Genomic DNA, 12183 nt, shown 5'->3' with positions numbered 1-12183 from the left:
AGGAAGGAAGGAAGGAAGGAAGGAAGGAAGGAAGGAAGGAAGGAAGGAAGGAAGGAAGGAAGGAAGGAAGGAAAGAAACAAAGAGAAAGAAGAAAGAAAAAGATGGGAGGAAGCTAGAAGGACAGAGGGAAGGAAGGAAGACAGACTGACAAGCAGGCAGGCAGACAGACAGAAAGAGGGAAAGCACTGGCTCTGCGTGTGTGTACAGCCCCCGATCACCCCGCTAGTGGGCAGATGCCCACTTAGAAAACAAGATTCTCTTTAGGCCGATGCCCTCTCGTGTCCTTGCGAGGGCGTCGTGAGAAGTGGGCCTCCGGCGAGGCCTGGCCAGGTCATGGCTGCTGAGGGCCCTCTAGGGAGCGGCCGTCACTGTCCGCGCAGCCACGTGCCCCCGCCGGCTTCTACACGGGTTCGGCGGCCGGTGAAGGACGGAGGGGCTGCTCGGGCGCACCAGGCAGGGCGGCCCTTTTCCTCGGACAATCAGCGCTGACATTCCTGCCGCGGCCCACAGAAGAAGCCCCACGAGAAGTGGCGCCTTAGAAAGTGATCCTAAAGGCAATGGCGGTGGCTCGGCCCGGCCGGCCTGGTTAAAGCACCAAGTCCGAATCCCCGAGAGTAGAAACACGAAGAAGAGGAGGCCTCAGAGGGGCTGCTGGGGACAGGAAGCCTCCCTGCAGAGACCCCCAAGTCTAGGCCGAGGCTCCGGCCATGCCTTCGTGCTTTCGGGCTGGCCCCGCGTGGGCCTTCCTCCGTCTTGGCCCTAAACGAGGCCGCCTTTTCTGCCCTCTCCTGCGGCGATGAGGGGGTCACTCGGGGCTCCTCTCTACTTCCTGAAACACCTCGGCCACGAGGCCGGGGCGCTCGGGGTCCCCGCGCCTCTGTGCTCTGCCCGCCACACACCGCGCGCCCCCAGCCGACGGGCCTCTTCTTCCGCCTTCCCTCCACGTGCCCCAAGTTGTACGGTTCCTCCGAAGATGCCTCCCCAGCATTCCCCGCCTCGCTGCGGGCTGGCTCGAGGCCGGCGGCCTTTTTAATCCACCCATAAAACGGGCCGAACCCCCTGCTGAACGCGGCCCGCATGTCGGCCGGTTTGGGCGCTCGGAGCCCTCACGCGGGCACGGAACGTGTTCGCTACGTCGGCCCGCCTCGCGCCGTCTGCACGCCTGCCAGAGCGCAGAGATCCCTGCGGCCTCCTCCAGAGACTTCCCCCACTCGTGACTCCTTCTGAGACTCATCCAGCGCGTTCTGCATCCGACGGCTCGTCCGGTCCATCCGGCCAGCACGGCAAACGCTTCCCAGAAACCCGAGCCGATAGGCCTGCGGCCTTCCCCGTCCTGCGCGCCGAGCGGCCTTCCTCGGTGGCTTTTCCTCCACGGATGCCGCACGCTGCGCTGGGCCGCGGCTCTGCCGGGAATCGCCGCCTCTTTACTCCTCATCTTGATTTTGTCTCTTCTCTTCTTCCAGGATTCTTTTCAACCGGGCAGTATTTGCCTTCTCCCCCTCCGTGGCGCCTCGGTCCGTTCGGGAAGGCCTCTGGAGCCTTCCGGGGCCGCCCCATCCCACTGGCCACATCTTTCAAGATTTGGGTTTTAGTTTGTCCGGGCTGGGTGGCTTCAGCTTATAAAGGGCAGCTGGGTGCCCTTCTTGGGGGCCAGATCCAGACGGTCCATCCTGGCCTCATTTTATTCTCCTTGGCCAAGAAAAGCAAAGCGAAGGGCAGCCAAGTGGCTCAGCGGATGGAGAGCCAGGCCTAGAGACGGGAGGTCCTGGGTTTGAATCCGGCCTCAGACACTTCCCAGCTGTGTGACCCTGGGCAAGTCACTTGACCCCCATTGCCCACCCTGACCACTCTTCTGCCTCAGAAGCCGTGCCCAGTATTGACTCTACGGTGGAAAGCGGCGTTTTAAATCTAGGTACAGGCCGACGTCGTGGCTTCTCACTGCTCAGCATCGTGCAGAACAACAACTTCCTCTTCCTTTGGAAGGCAGAAATGAGGGTGGAGGCGAGCTACAACGTGGTCACCAGCCCTGCCCGAGGCGGAGAGCCGAGGCTCCCCCGTGCCAGCCCTGTCCTGCCCCGCCAAGCCTGTGACGCCTTCCTCAACGGCCACCTGATTCCTCCCCGTGTCTGAGGGGCCCATCACGGGGACGTGGCTGCTTCTGCCTCCTTTGGGCCCCCCGGCTGGCTCCGTGTCCCCGCCGCGGCCTCTCTCATCCCCGGCGGTGGGCCCCAGGCCTGAGGCCAAAGGAATGGCTCTGCCTCAGGACGGGCGTTGGGCGGCTGACCGTGCTTGGGACGCTGCGTCCCGTGAGTGCCGGTTCCCTTCTCTGCCGGCCTCCCTCCATGCCAGCCCAGCCTTCGTGCTCAGACTCGCCGAACTTCCAGGACACGCATCCCCGCGTGCGTCAGCGAGCCCTCTCTGTGCCTGGGCGTGTCTACACACGCACGGCGTGTCCCCGAAGTCTGGGCGCCTCTGAGCTGAGGGGGGCGTCCCTGCTTGGACCCCTGACCCAAAGCCGCCCATCACTCCAGCAGGCGAGCGGAGGTTCAGGACTGCATTTCCCGCGCCCAGATCCCACCTCCCGAAGCCTCCTCCCCCCGCCGGGCTCCTTCGAATCTGCCGGGCCGCCGCCGGGGGCTCCTTCCCCTCTCCTGGGGTCGTGCCAGGCAGCCGGCAGGAAGCAGGCTGGCTTCGGAGCCGGAGGCGCTTGTCTGAGTCTCAGCCCGCTGGGCCTCGTCCAGGGAATCTGCGCAGGAAGCCGGCTGGGATCTCGCCGGAGCCCCCCCGCGGGCCAGGCGCGGCGACCACTCAGGAGGAGCTCAGAGCTGGGGAGGAGACCCGAGGCCGGGCGAGCCCCCAGGGGAGACGCAGCTGCGAAGGTGCTCCCGAGGGGGAGGCCGGGAGGGCCCGAGAGCCCGGGAGGAGGCAGAGCCCGGGAGGAGGAAAGACTCTGGAAAGGAAGCCGAGCGCTCCGCTTTGGACATGTCGAGCTTAAATGTCTCGGGGGCAGCGAAGTGGTTCAGTGGGCTGAGAGCCAGGCCCGCAGAGGGGAGGTCCTGGGTTCCAATCTGGCCTCAGACACTGCCCAGCTGTGTGACCCTGGGTGAGTCACTGGAGCCGCACTGCCCAGCCATGGCCACTCTTCTGCCTCGGGCCAGTACGCAGCATTGTTCTAAGCACTGGCAGTTCTCAGCGCTCTGAGGCCGAGGGACGGGCCGGCTGTTTTTAATGTCCAGGGAACGTCCAGCCTGAGACGTCCAAGAGGCCATTCTGAGTACTAGGCTGGAGGCCAGAGAGAGGTTAGGGCTGAGACTCGTCTACCCAGAGGTGGCCACTTAGTCTGTGGGGGCTGCTGAGATCGCCGAGCGGACCCGAGAAGCTCTGGGCTACTCCTGCTTCTTGTGTGGCCGGGGAGCAAGGATTGTTTTACCGGGGGCAGCTGGGTGGCTCAGTGGATGGAGAGCCAGGCCTAGAGACGGGAGGTCCTGGGTTCAAATCTAGCCTCAGACACTTCCCAGCTGTGTGACCCTGGGCCAGTCACTTGACCCTCATGGCCCACCCTGAGCGCTCTCCCGCCTGGGAGCCAGTGCACAGTAGTGACTCCACGACGGAAGGGGAGGGTTAAAAAGAGACCAAGAAGGGGCAGCCAGACAGGCGGGAGGCAAACAGGAAAGAGCAGAAGAGCGTCCGGTGGCAGAAGGTCCCAAAGGATGCAAACTGGGAGAGAGGAAGGAAAGCAAAGACGTCGGCCCGCCTCGCCGGAGGGCCTTATTCAGCGCAGGAGAGAGCCAGGACGGAGTTAGCCAGGGAGGACGGCCGGCGGGCGGTCTTGGGGCGGGACAGCAGGGGGAGAAGGCAGGGACGGAGGCAGGGAGCGGCCACAAGGAAGAGCTCGGGGTGGAAAGTTCCAGCATTTCCAGGGACCTCGTGCTGAAAGGAAGGGTCAGCCCGGAGGAGGCCCAGGCGCCCTGCGGGTCTAGATCCGCCATGCCTGGGCCTCGCCCTGGTGGGATTTGGACGGCTCTCCGGATCCCTCGGCTGTGCTCGCCCTTTGCGAAGGAGCTGGGCACCAGGAGGGTTGAATGAGGGCCTTTCGGGGGTCCCTCGCTCACGGGGATCCGCCGTCTGACCCACACGGGGCTGGGCTCGGCCGGCTGGCCGGACGGGGTGACCGCCGAGGTCCTCTGAGCCCCCAAAGCCACGAGCCCTTCACCGGCCGTCGCCTCGCTTTGAGGGTGGCCCCCGGGAGGTGGCCCGTCCGAGGCGGCTCGCACTCAGAGCCCGGCCGTGGGGGGAGCGTTGCGGAAGGGCTCTGCCTGCCGGCCATTGACCCTCCGTTCCCTTTCTGTTTCCAAGCTTCAGTTCGGAAGAAGAAGGGTAAGGGGAAGCTCGAGCTCTGTGTTGTCGCTGCTGCGCTGTCTGTCTCCCGTCACTCCGTGGCACCCAGTGGCCCCCGTCCCTGTGGCAGTGTCGTCCCGCTTTGGTGCATCCGGCGTCCCCCGAGCCTCCTGTCCGTCTCCGCCTTGTCTTGCCCCCAGGCCCGGCCCTGTCCTCCCGGTGTCCTTCCCGCCGCTGTCCTCTCGTCCGTGGCTCTTCCCTCTCGTGTTTCGTGTTTCTTCCCAGATTCTTTCCTAACTTTCAGCTGTGATAGTGCCAGAGAACTTCCTGCCTCAGGTCCGACGGCTGCACATGGTCCAAAGCCTGCCGAGGGGGCCTGCTGGGGGCCAGGACAGAGCCCCGATCTCATGCTGCCCCCCGAGGGACGGCCCTTCCCCGGCTCTCCCCCTGTAGCCTAGCGGGGCTCCCGAGGGCCGGCGTGTTTATTCTGGGAGCCCGAACTTAGCATTCTCTGGCCCGCATCCCGGCCGTGTTCCCCGGGGCTCAGTGTCCCCAAATGGGCCTAAAGGAGGACCTTCCCACGAAAGCACCCAACGTAGAGTGTGGGCATGGGGGGGGGCTACCCTTTATTCCTCGGGCCACAGAAAATGCCCAGGATGCAAAGGGCATCAAACACAGACATAAAACACGCTGCCCACGACCTAGGTCAGACGGGTGGCTGATTAGCCATCCCGGGCATGCCGGTCACGGGTGAACCCCACCCTCTGCCAGCCCACACAGCCCAGCCCCCCCCCAACACAGAAATGGGGGGGCAGCACTCCCGAGTCTCCGGCCCCCTCCTGGATTGCATTCTCGGCACAGACTTTATGGCATTGAGATTTCTCTGTTTCTGTCGTCTTACGGAAGAGAAACTGAGCTTAATGTGGGGGGGACAGAAAGTTAGGAGGGGGGCGTCCAGCCGGGTCACGGCCCCCCCCCTGCTTTCCTGGAGATAGGACGTAAGGTGCCAGGCCGCTTCTCTTTTCCCTTCTTTCCTTGTTTCCACGGGGATCCCTGGGAGCCGAAGGTGGTCACTCGGGGGTCAGAGCGTTCCTAGCAGGTCCACCTGCTTGCCCTGACCCTCCCCCCCAGGAGCCCAGTGAGCATCGCACCTCCTGGCCTCTCTGCCATCCCGTGACGTTCCTTTGCAAAGTTCTGGAGCCTCCATTTTCCTTTCCTTCTTCGCCGAGCCAGCCTAGCAGGAAAGACGGGAGGGAAGCTGGTGGCCGGAGTCAAAGTCGCTTCTCCGCCCGAGGATGCCCGCGTGCAGAGCTCTGGGGCACCTTCGCTTCCCTTGGCCACCCCTTTGCATCGGTCTGGCAGTCGCCAGGTGCCCCTTCAGGCTATCCTGTTCCCGGGGCAGGACAGCCCACCAGCTCCCCTCACAATAGTGCTCGTGGAGCGATAACATCCAGCAAAGGGACTTCCGGACGGCCTCGTTGTCGAGGGGCCGCGGGGAAGGCCCTCCTGGGGACAAGTCGTGCTCCCCAAAGCTCCAGCCCAAGAGACGCATGGCAGAGGCTCCTCTCCCGGCGGCCTGACCCGCATCGGAGAATCCCAGCATTTTAGGTGGTGCAAACCCCTAACCAAAGGTGCAACCCCGCCGAGAAGGGATCCCTCCAATCCGCCCCCCTGGCAGGAGTCGTCCTGCCGGGCCTGGAGGGGGTGGGCTGCCCTCTTGGAGCCTGTGGAGAAAGACGGCCTCCGGCCACCAGTTTCTCCTCATTTCAGACGGGCTGCTTCGGGCTGGCGGCCGCCCAGGGCTTCGGGGTTGGAGCCTCCAAGGGAGGGTCCTTCCTGCCGCCGGGCAGGAGCCTGCCGGGAGTCTCTGCGGCTCTTTGTCCCGAGGGGAGGAAGAGGGGGCAGACCTTGCCTCTCCGAGCACCCATTCAGAAGGCCGTGACGACCTGAGCCGCAGCACTGCTCGGAAGCCCTCGGAGTTCTGGGCTCAGGAGAACGTAAGCCCTTGGAGGGAAGGCTGAATTCTGGCAATGGGGGTTCACCATCAACAACGGGCCTCGCTGCACATTTTCTATACAGGAAGGCGCTTTGGCCAGGTGGCCTGGAAGGACGCCCCCATTTGTGATGTCTACAGGGGCCTCCCAAGGATCAGGCTTTGTTTCTCCAGATCTTTTCGTCAGTCACTCAATGAGCATGTACTTATGGCCGTGTGAGAAAGCTTCCCCTTTCCACTGAAAGAACTCCGAAAGGGCCTCCTGTATTCCTGATAAAACACAGAACTATCCTGTTGCCCCGAGCAACAAGCTTGTGCAAGAGGGTCACTAACGCATTATAACCAAACCCAGTTCTGTTATAACCAAACCGAACCGTTCTGCTCCCTGCCCACCTGCAGCCGGGAGGGCTGGCAGCTATGTGGGCCAGCGGCACTCGCTCCCGGCTGCCAGGCTGCCTGGCACCAGCGCGTCATCAGCGCCTGAACTCATCCCCTCGTGATGTTCTCACCTAACCTGGAACCAGTGACTTTAGGAAAAGAGGACCTCCGGCCCCCTCTGCCGAGCCACCAAGCAGAGCCTCCTTGGGCAACATTTATCCTTATGGAGAAAGGAGGAGGAGGAGGCCACAAAACGCCGTTTGGCCACTGCAACCAGCTCTCCGTCGTCTCTGGCACGTTCCCACACGCAGGCGAGAACCCCACGGCTAAGTAACCCCCCATGAGCCAAGTCCCCTCATCAAGAGGAAACGCCTTCAAGCAGAGAGAGGGCTTCTCCGGGGGGATGGACTAGGCTTCCCCCATGCCAGCCCTCTGCTATTCCAGGTCTCTGATGGCATCCCACGAGGTGAATCAGGAAGAAGAATTGAAGAACGTCCCTTCCTCCGAGATCCCACTGCTAGCTGCGTACAGACCCAGAGAGGGCAGACAGAAAGGCTTGTAGACATTGGATTACACATGGTCATGTTCTTCACAGCAACCAAAAACTGGCACCAAACGGGAATGGCCACGCAGATCAGGGCACAGGACTGGAATGGCCATCACTGCCCTGAGAAGAAGAAATGGTGACTATGAAGATCCTAGAGAAGCCAGGAAAGATTTCTGTGAACTGATGCAAAGGGAAGTGCTCATAGCCAAGAAAACAGGCTCCAGCATGACTACACCAGTGTGCATGGAAAGAACAAAGCTGGAATGTGGCACCCAAATTTAGTACAAAGAGGACATGAGAAAATGAGCCTCTCTCCCTCCTTTCCAGAGAAAGAATGGAGAAGATTGGGTAGGCTGTCAGGCTTGGTTAGAATGCTGGGTCATTTTGGTGGCCTGATTTTTCTCTCTGTCTCTGTCTCTCTCTGTCTCTGTCTCTCTGTCTCTCTCTGTCTCTTTCTCTCTTTCTCTCTGTCTCTCTGTCTCTCTCTGTCTCTCTGTCTCTGTCTCTCTCTCTCTCTCTCTCTCTCTCTCTCTCTCTCTCTCTCTCTGTCTGTCTCTCTCTCTGTCTGTCTCTCTGTCTCTCTCCCTTTCTCTGTCTTTCTGTCTCTCCCTCTACCTCTGTCTCTCTCTCTGTCTCTCTGTCTGTCTCTCTGTCTCTCTATCTCTCTCATATCAGGGATGGTTCTCTGGGCAGTTTAGAGAGGATCAAAGGAGCTTTAAAAACTTTAAAAAACTTTAAAAACAGAACAAAAAAGCACTAAAAATTATTTTCAAGAAACGTTGCTTGGGGCAGCTGGGTAGCTCAATGGATCAGGCCTAGAGACAGAAGGTCTTAGGTTCAAATCTGGCCTCAAACATGTCCTAGCTGTGTGACCCTGGGCAAGTCACTGCATCCCCATTGTCTAGTCCTTACCACTCTTCTGCCTTGAACCCAATAGCCGGTATTGATTCTAAGATGGTTTGAAAAGAAAAAGGAATAATCTGTGTGGAGGGCAGTAAATCAGTCAGTTACTGGGGGCTTCCCATTGCACATGTTCTGAAGCACGAGAAAGGCCAGCTTGCAGCAGCAGCCACGGCTGCCACCTTCCACGTTTCTGTTTCGGGGTTCTTAGCCCTTGAAGCTTCTTCTGTATTTTACTTCCTCCTGGAGGAAAGTGTGAAGAGGGTTTTGTCCTGCGTTTTCCAGCCCTCGGAAGACGGAGCTCTCAGAGCAACAGCTTTCACGATCTCGGGCCGAGAGAGTCGGAAGGGACGTTAAAGGTTTTCTCCCCCAGCCTTTCCCCAAAGCATGAATGTCCTCCAAGACGTTCCCAACAGGGGAGGATTTGGCCTGTGTTTGGCCCCCTCTGGTGAGAGCCAAGCCGCTCCCTACTGTGGAGGAAGCCTGTGCCGTGGTTGGGCATATGTGTTGGGAATCCTTCTCCAGAAGTAGAATAAGCCTTCTTCTAATGCCCCCCCCCCCGCTGCCACCCCCTGGTTCTGGCCCCTGGAGCCGCACTCACAGCTCAGCTCACATCCACGTGGGATGCTCTTTCACGTCCTGGGAGATGGCGATTGAGTCTCCCCTCAGCAGAGTCGTTAGCACCGGCCAACGGATTGAGAAATGGATGTTTCTGCATCCCAGAGGGTTCATGGGAAAGGCCACCCAACGATCCGGAGGCCACAGTTTTGACAAATTGTCCTTAAAGGAGAATATCCTGGATCCCAACCCCCGAGGAATGGCTTTGTTCCCTGCGCATTCAGGAAATGGGGGAGGGGCACTGCGGGCCTACCTTGGCACGCGGAGCAATCTGGAGTGCCTGGTTTTGGTTCCCAGATAAGAGTCCCACCGGGCAGGCCGGTATGGACGGGAACAGCGATGTTACGCATCATCAGAGGAGCGACAAAGCGTCTTCCATTCCTTCCCTCACTTTGGGTCTCCCGGCAACCCGCTGCACCCTTCATAGATAGCCCCAGCTAGCATTGGTGTGGAGCACTTTCACGTGATCCCGACAGTAACCCTGAGGTACGGTAGAGGCCGCCATTGTCCCCACTTTGCGGATGAGGAAACCAAGGCTCAGAGTTGGCTCCATCCACCGGGGACGCCGCCTCCCACGCCAGCAGCGGCGGCTCTGGACAGAGCGCCCTCAGCGATCCGATCACGAGTCCCCGGAGGAGTCTTCCAGAGACGGTCCATCTGCCAGCAGAGGCCATGGGCAGGCGCAGCGAGGGGCCCAAGGCCAGGCCGGGAGGCTCTAGGCACGACTGGCGAGTGCCGAGCTGACAGGGGGAGCCCTCGGGGGTCCCCATCCTGGCCAGCTTGCGTGTGACGAGGATGGGTCTGTTAAGCGCTCGCTGCATGCGAGGCAGGGGGCTAGGGAAGCGCTGGAAGTCCGCGCGTCGGGGAGTGGAGGAGGGCGGCCCGGCCAGGGAAGCGGAGGGCAGCGGGGCCGGAGTACGGATGTCCGGAGGGCCAGAAGCTCGGCCGCTCTAGAGGCGGCCCCGGCTGGCACGGACGTGCCCTCGAGCGCAGGCTCTGGACGAATCCGCCAGTCCCAGGAGACGCGTGCAGGGGCCAAGCGACCAGGAGTCCGGCGGAGCTCCGAACTCGCCGACACCCACAGCACAGCCCGCGCAGGCCTGGTCACCCGCCGTCACTCTCGCTGTGTCCTCCCGTGCCTTTGTGCCGTGTACGTGGCGCCGTTTTGCGAGGGGCAGCCGGGTGGCCCAGGGAGAGAGCTCTGGCTGTGCGGGGAAGAAGGCTCCTCGCCTGAGCTCTTATCTGGCCTCAGACACGTATTAGCCGGGTGACCCTGGGCAAGTCACTTCACCGTGTTTGCCTCCGTTCCTCTCCTGTTAAATGAGCTGGAGAGGGAATGGCTGCCCCCTCCAGGATGCGTCTCTGCCCAGAAAGCCCCACAACCGAGTGACCGAACCCCCACAAGAGAGCTTTGGCCTGTGAAGGGAGGTGGGGGCTCCCCCGGCCGTCTGCGTTGGGCTTGCTCTCGCCCTTGGGGAGACTTTCCGTGTTCGTGCCGTTTCTCCCTGGCGCTTCAGTTCCAGCAGCACCATTTCTTGAATGCCTGCAGCGTGCTGGACGGCGTGCCAAGTGCCAGGAGACGAGCACCAAAAGGAAGCCATCTGCTTGAGGCCGGCCTTTGTCTCGCCTTCCTGGGCCTCCCTCTCGTGCCGGGTGACTGTGGAGCAGTCCTTCTCCCTCGTCCTCTGGAAATCTGGCCGGCAAGAATCAGCCTCGACGCATGCGGGAGGCCACCCGACGGCACCCGAGCGGCCGAGCCGGCGCGTCGTCGTGTCCGGCCCCTCTCGGACTTTCTGGCAAACTCGAGGAGCTCCGTGGATGCGGGGGGACCTCCTGACCGGCTCTGTGGCCTGGAGCCCCCCGCGGGCATCGCCGTTTGTCTCCAGCGGCTTTGCAGAGAACCCGGTGAAAGGCCGTTCCCGGCCGGCGGCCCTCCAGGGAGTGCCGGGCCGCCTCGTGCCCTGGCGGGTCTCCCTCCATCCCTCGGGGGTCTTTGCTCCCCGGGCAGTGGCGAGAAGCCCGGATGGCTCTCGGGCTCCGGCCCCGACGGAGCAGCTGGTTTTGTGCTTTGTCGGCAGCCCCAGCTCGGACCAGCCTCGGCTGGGAGGCCTCCACCTGGGGGTCTTGTAGAGATCTCGAGTCTCGTCGCTGGGCAGCAGGGACGGGGTGAGTGGGGGCCCCTCCCAGGGTGCCCAGGCCAGGGAGAAAGGCTCCCCCCGTTCCGGCGGTGCCCAAGGACCCCCCAGCCGATTCTTTCCCTCTTCATGTGCTTGAAAACCAGTGCCGTCACACGGAGGGAAGGTCCAGCCTTCTGGCCGCCCCGAGGACAGGACCGGACACGGCGGGTGATGAGTGCCAAACCCGCCGCCGGTGAGAGCCAAAGCTGGAGGCCCCTCTCTCAGGTGGGCCGTCGGGGGCTCAGACCGCACCGCCTCCGAGGGCCCCTCTAGCTGGGCACTCTGGGATTCCGGATGGAGCTCAGCGAGGGCGCCGAGCCTCGTGCCAGCAGGGCTAAGGATGCGGATCCGAGCGGCGCCCGGCCTCCAGGGCCTTCTGGTCCGCTTGTTGCGGCTTTGCTTTGGCCCAGGGCCGGGGCTCGGGGCTCTCCTCCAGGCCTTGCCCAGCCAGGGTCAGCCCCACCGCAGCGAGGGACGGTCCTGGGCCGGGCGGGTTCTGGTTATCAAAAGCGAGTGGAGAATCGCCCATTGTGGAGAGGCCGCCAAGACGACGCACGCACGGAAGGTCTCCTCGTGTCCCGGGAACTCGAACCCAGGAAACCCTTCGCTGTGCCCTCCGGCAAGGCGGCGCTTGGAGGGACCAGAGGGGGGTTGTGTCCTGGCTGAGCTCCGGCCCCAGAGACCCCCGCGAGGACGGCTCCCATCACGCCTTCCGAGCCTGCTCGCCCTCGTCGGAGCGGCCGACACGGGCTCCTCGGTGCCTCCGTCCAGACGTCCGCTTTCCGGAGAGCCAGAGCGGCCGGGGGGGGGGGGGGGGGAGGCGGCGCTGGGCCGAGCTCCCCGGCCCAGGACAGGCCTTGGGAAGAGTACGAGGGCGGTGGCGGCATCCCCGCACCTTCCTTGGCTGTAGCCCACCCGAGGAGGGTTTGGTGCCCGCGGAGACGCGGCTACGTGGGCAGGCGGGACGCTCGTGCCCACAGGGGCCTCCCTGCCTGGCACGGCAGCCTCGGCTCGGGCTAGGATCGGCAGAAAGCGCAGACGATGCGAGCGAGCACGAGGGGGCCGGCGCCTCCCCGGGTGGGTGCTCCCTGAGAGAAGCAGCCAGGAGGCAGGTGAGGCAGGTGCCCCACGGCCTGGGTGCAAACCTCGGCCTCTCCCTCGCCCTCAGCAGCCTCTCGGAGGGGGAGGCAGGCTGTGCCCGCCGGGTAGCCCGAGAGGGGCATCATGGGCG

At 62.8% G+C, this 12183-nt stretch overlaps 1 protein-coding gene across 1 annotated transcript in view; it reads left to right on the top strand.

Moving 5' to 3' along the window:
• The window catches only part of SHANK2 (SH3 and multiple ankyrin repeat domains 2), a 516281-nt gene that overhangs the window by 475616 nt on the left and 28482 nt on the right, over positions 1 to 12183 (top strand). Inside the window, exon 21 of the mRNA XM_044682064.1 lies at positions 4358 to 4378. Coding sequence (XP_044537999.1) covers positions 4358 to 4378 — 21 coding nt within the window. The remainder of the gene's footprint in view (positions 1 to 4357; positions 4379 to 12183) is intronic.

The sequence above is a fragment of the Gracilinanus agilis genome, chromosome 6, assembly GCF_016433145.1.
Source record: "Gracilinanus agilis isolate LMUSP501 chromosome 6, AgileGrace, whole genome shotgun sequence".
Taxonomy (NCBI): domain Eukaryota; kingdom Metazoa; phylum Chordata; class Mammalia; order Didelphimorphia; family Didelphidae; genus Gracilinanus; species Gracilinanus agilis.
The sequence above is the reverse complement of the archived record's forward strand: the minus strand, read 5'-3'. Positions and strand labels throughout refer to the sequence as shown.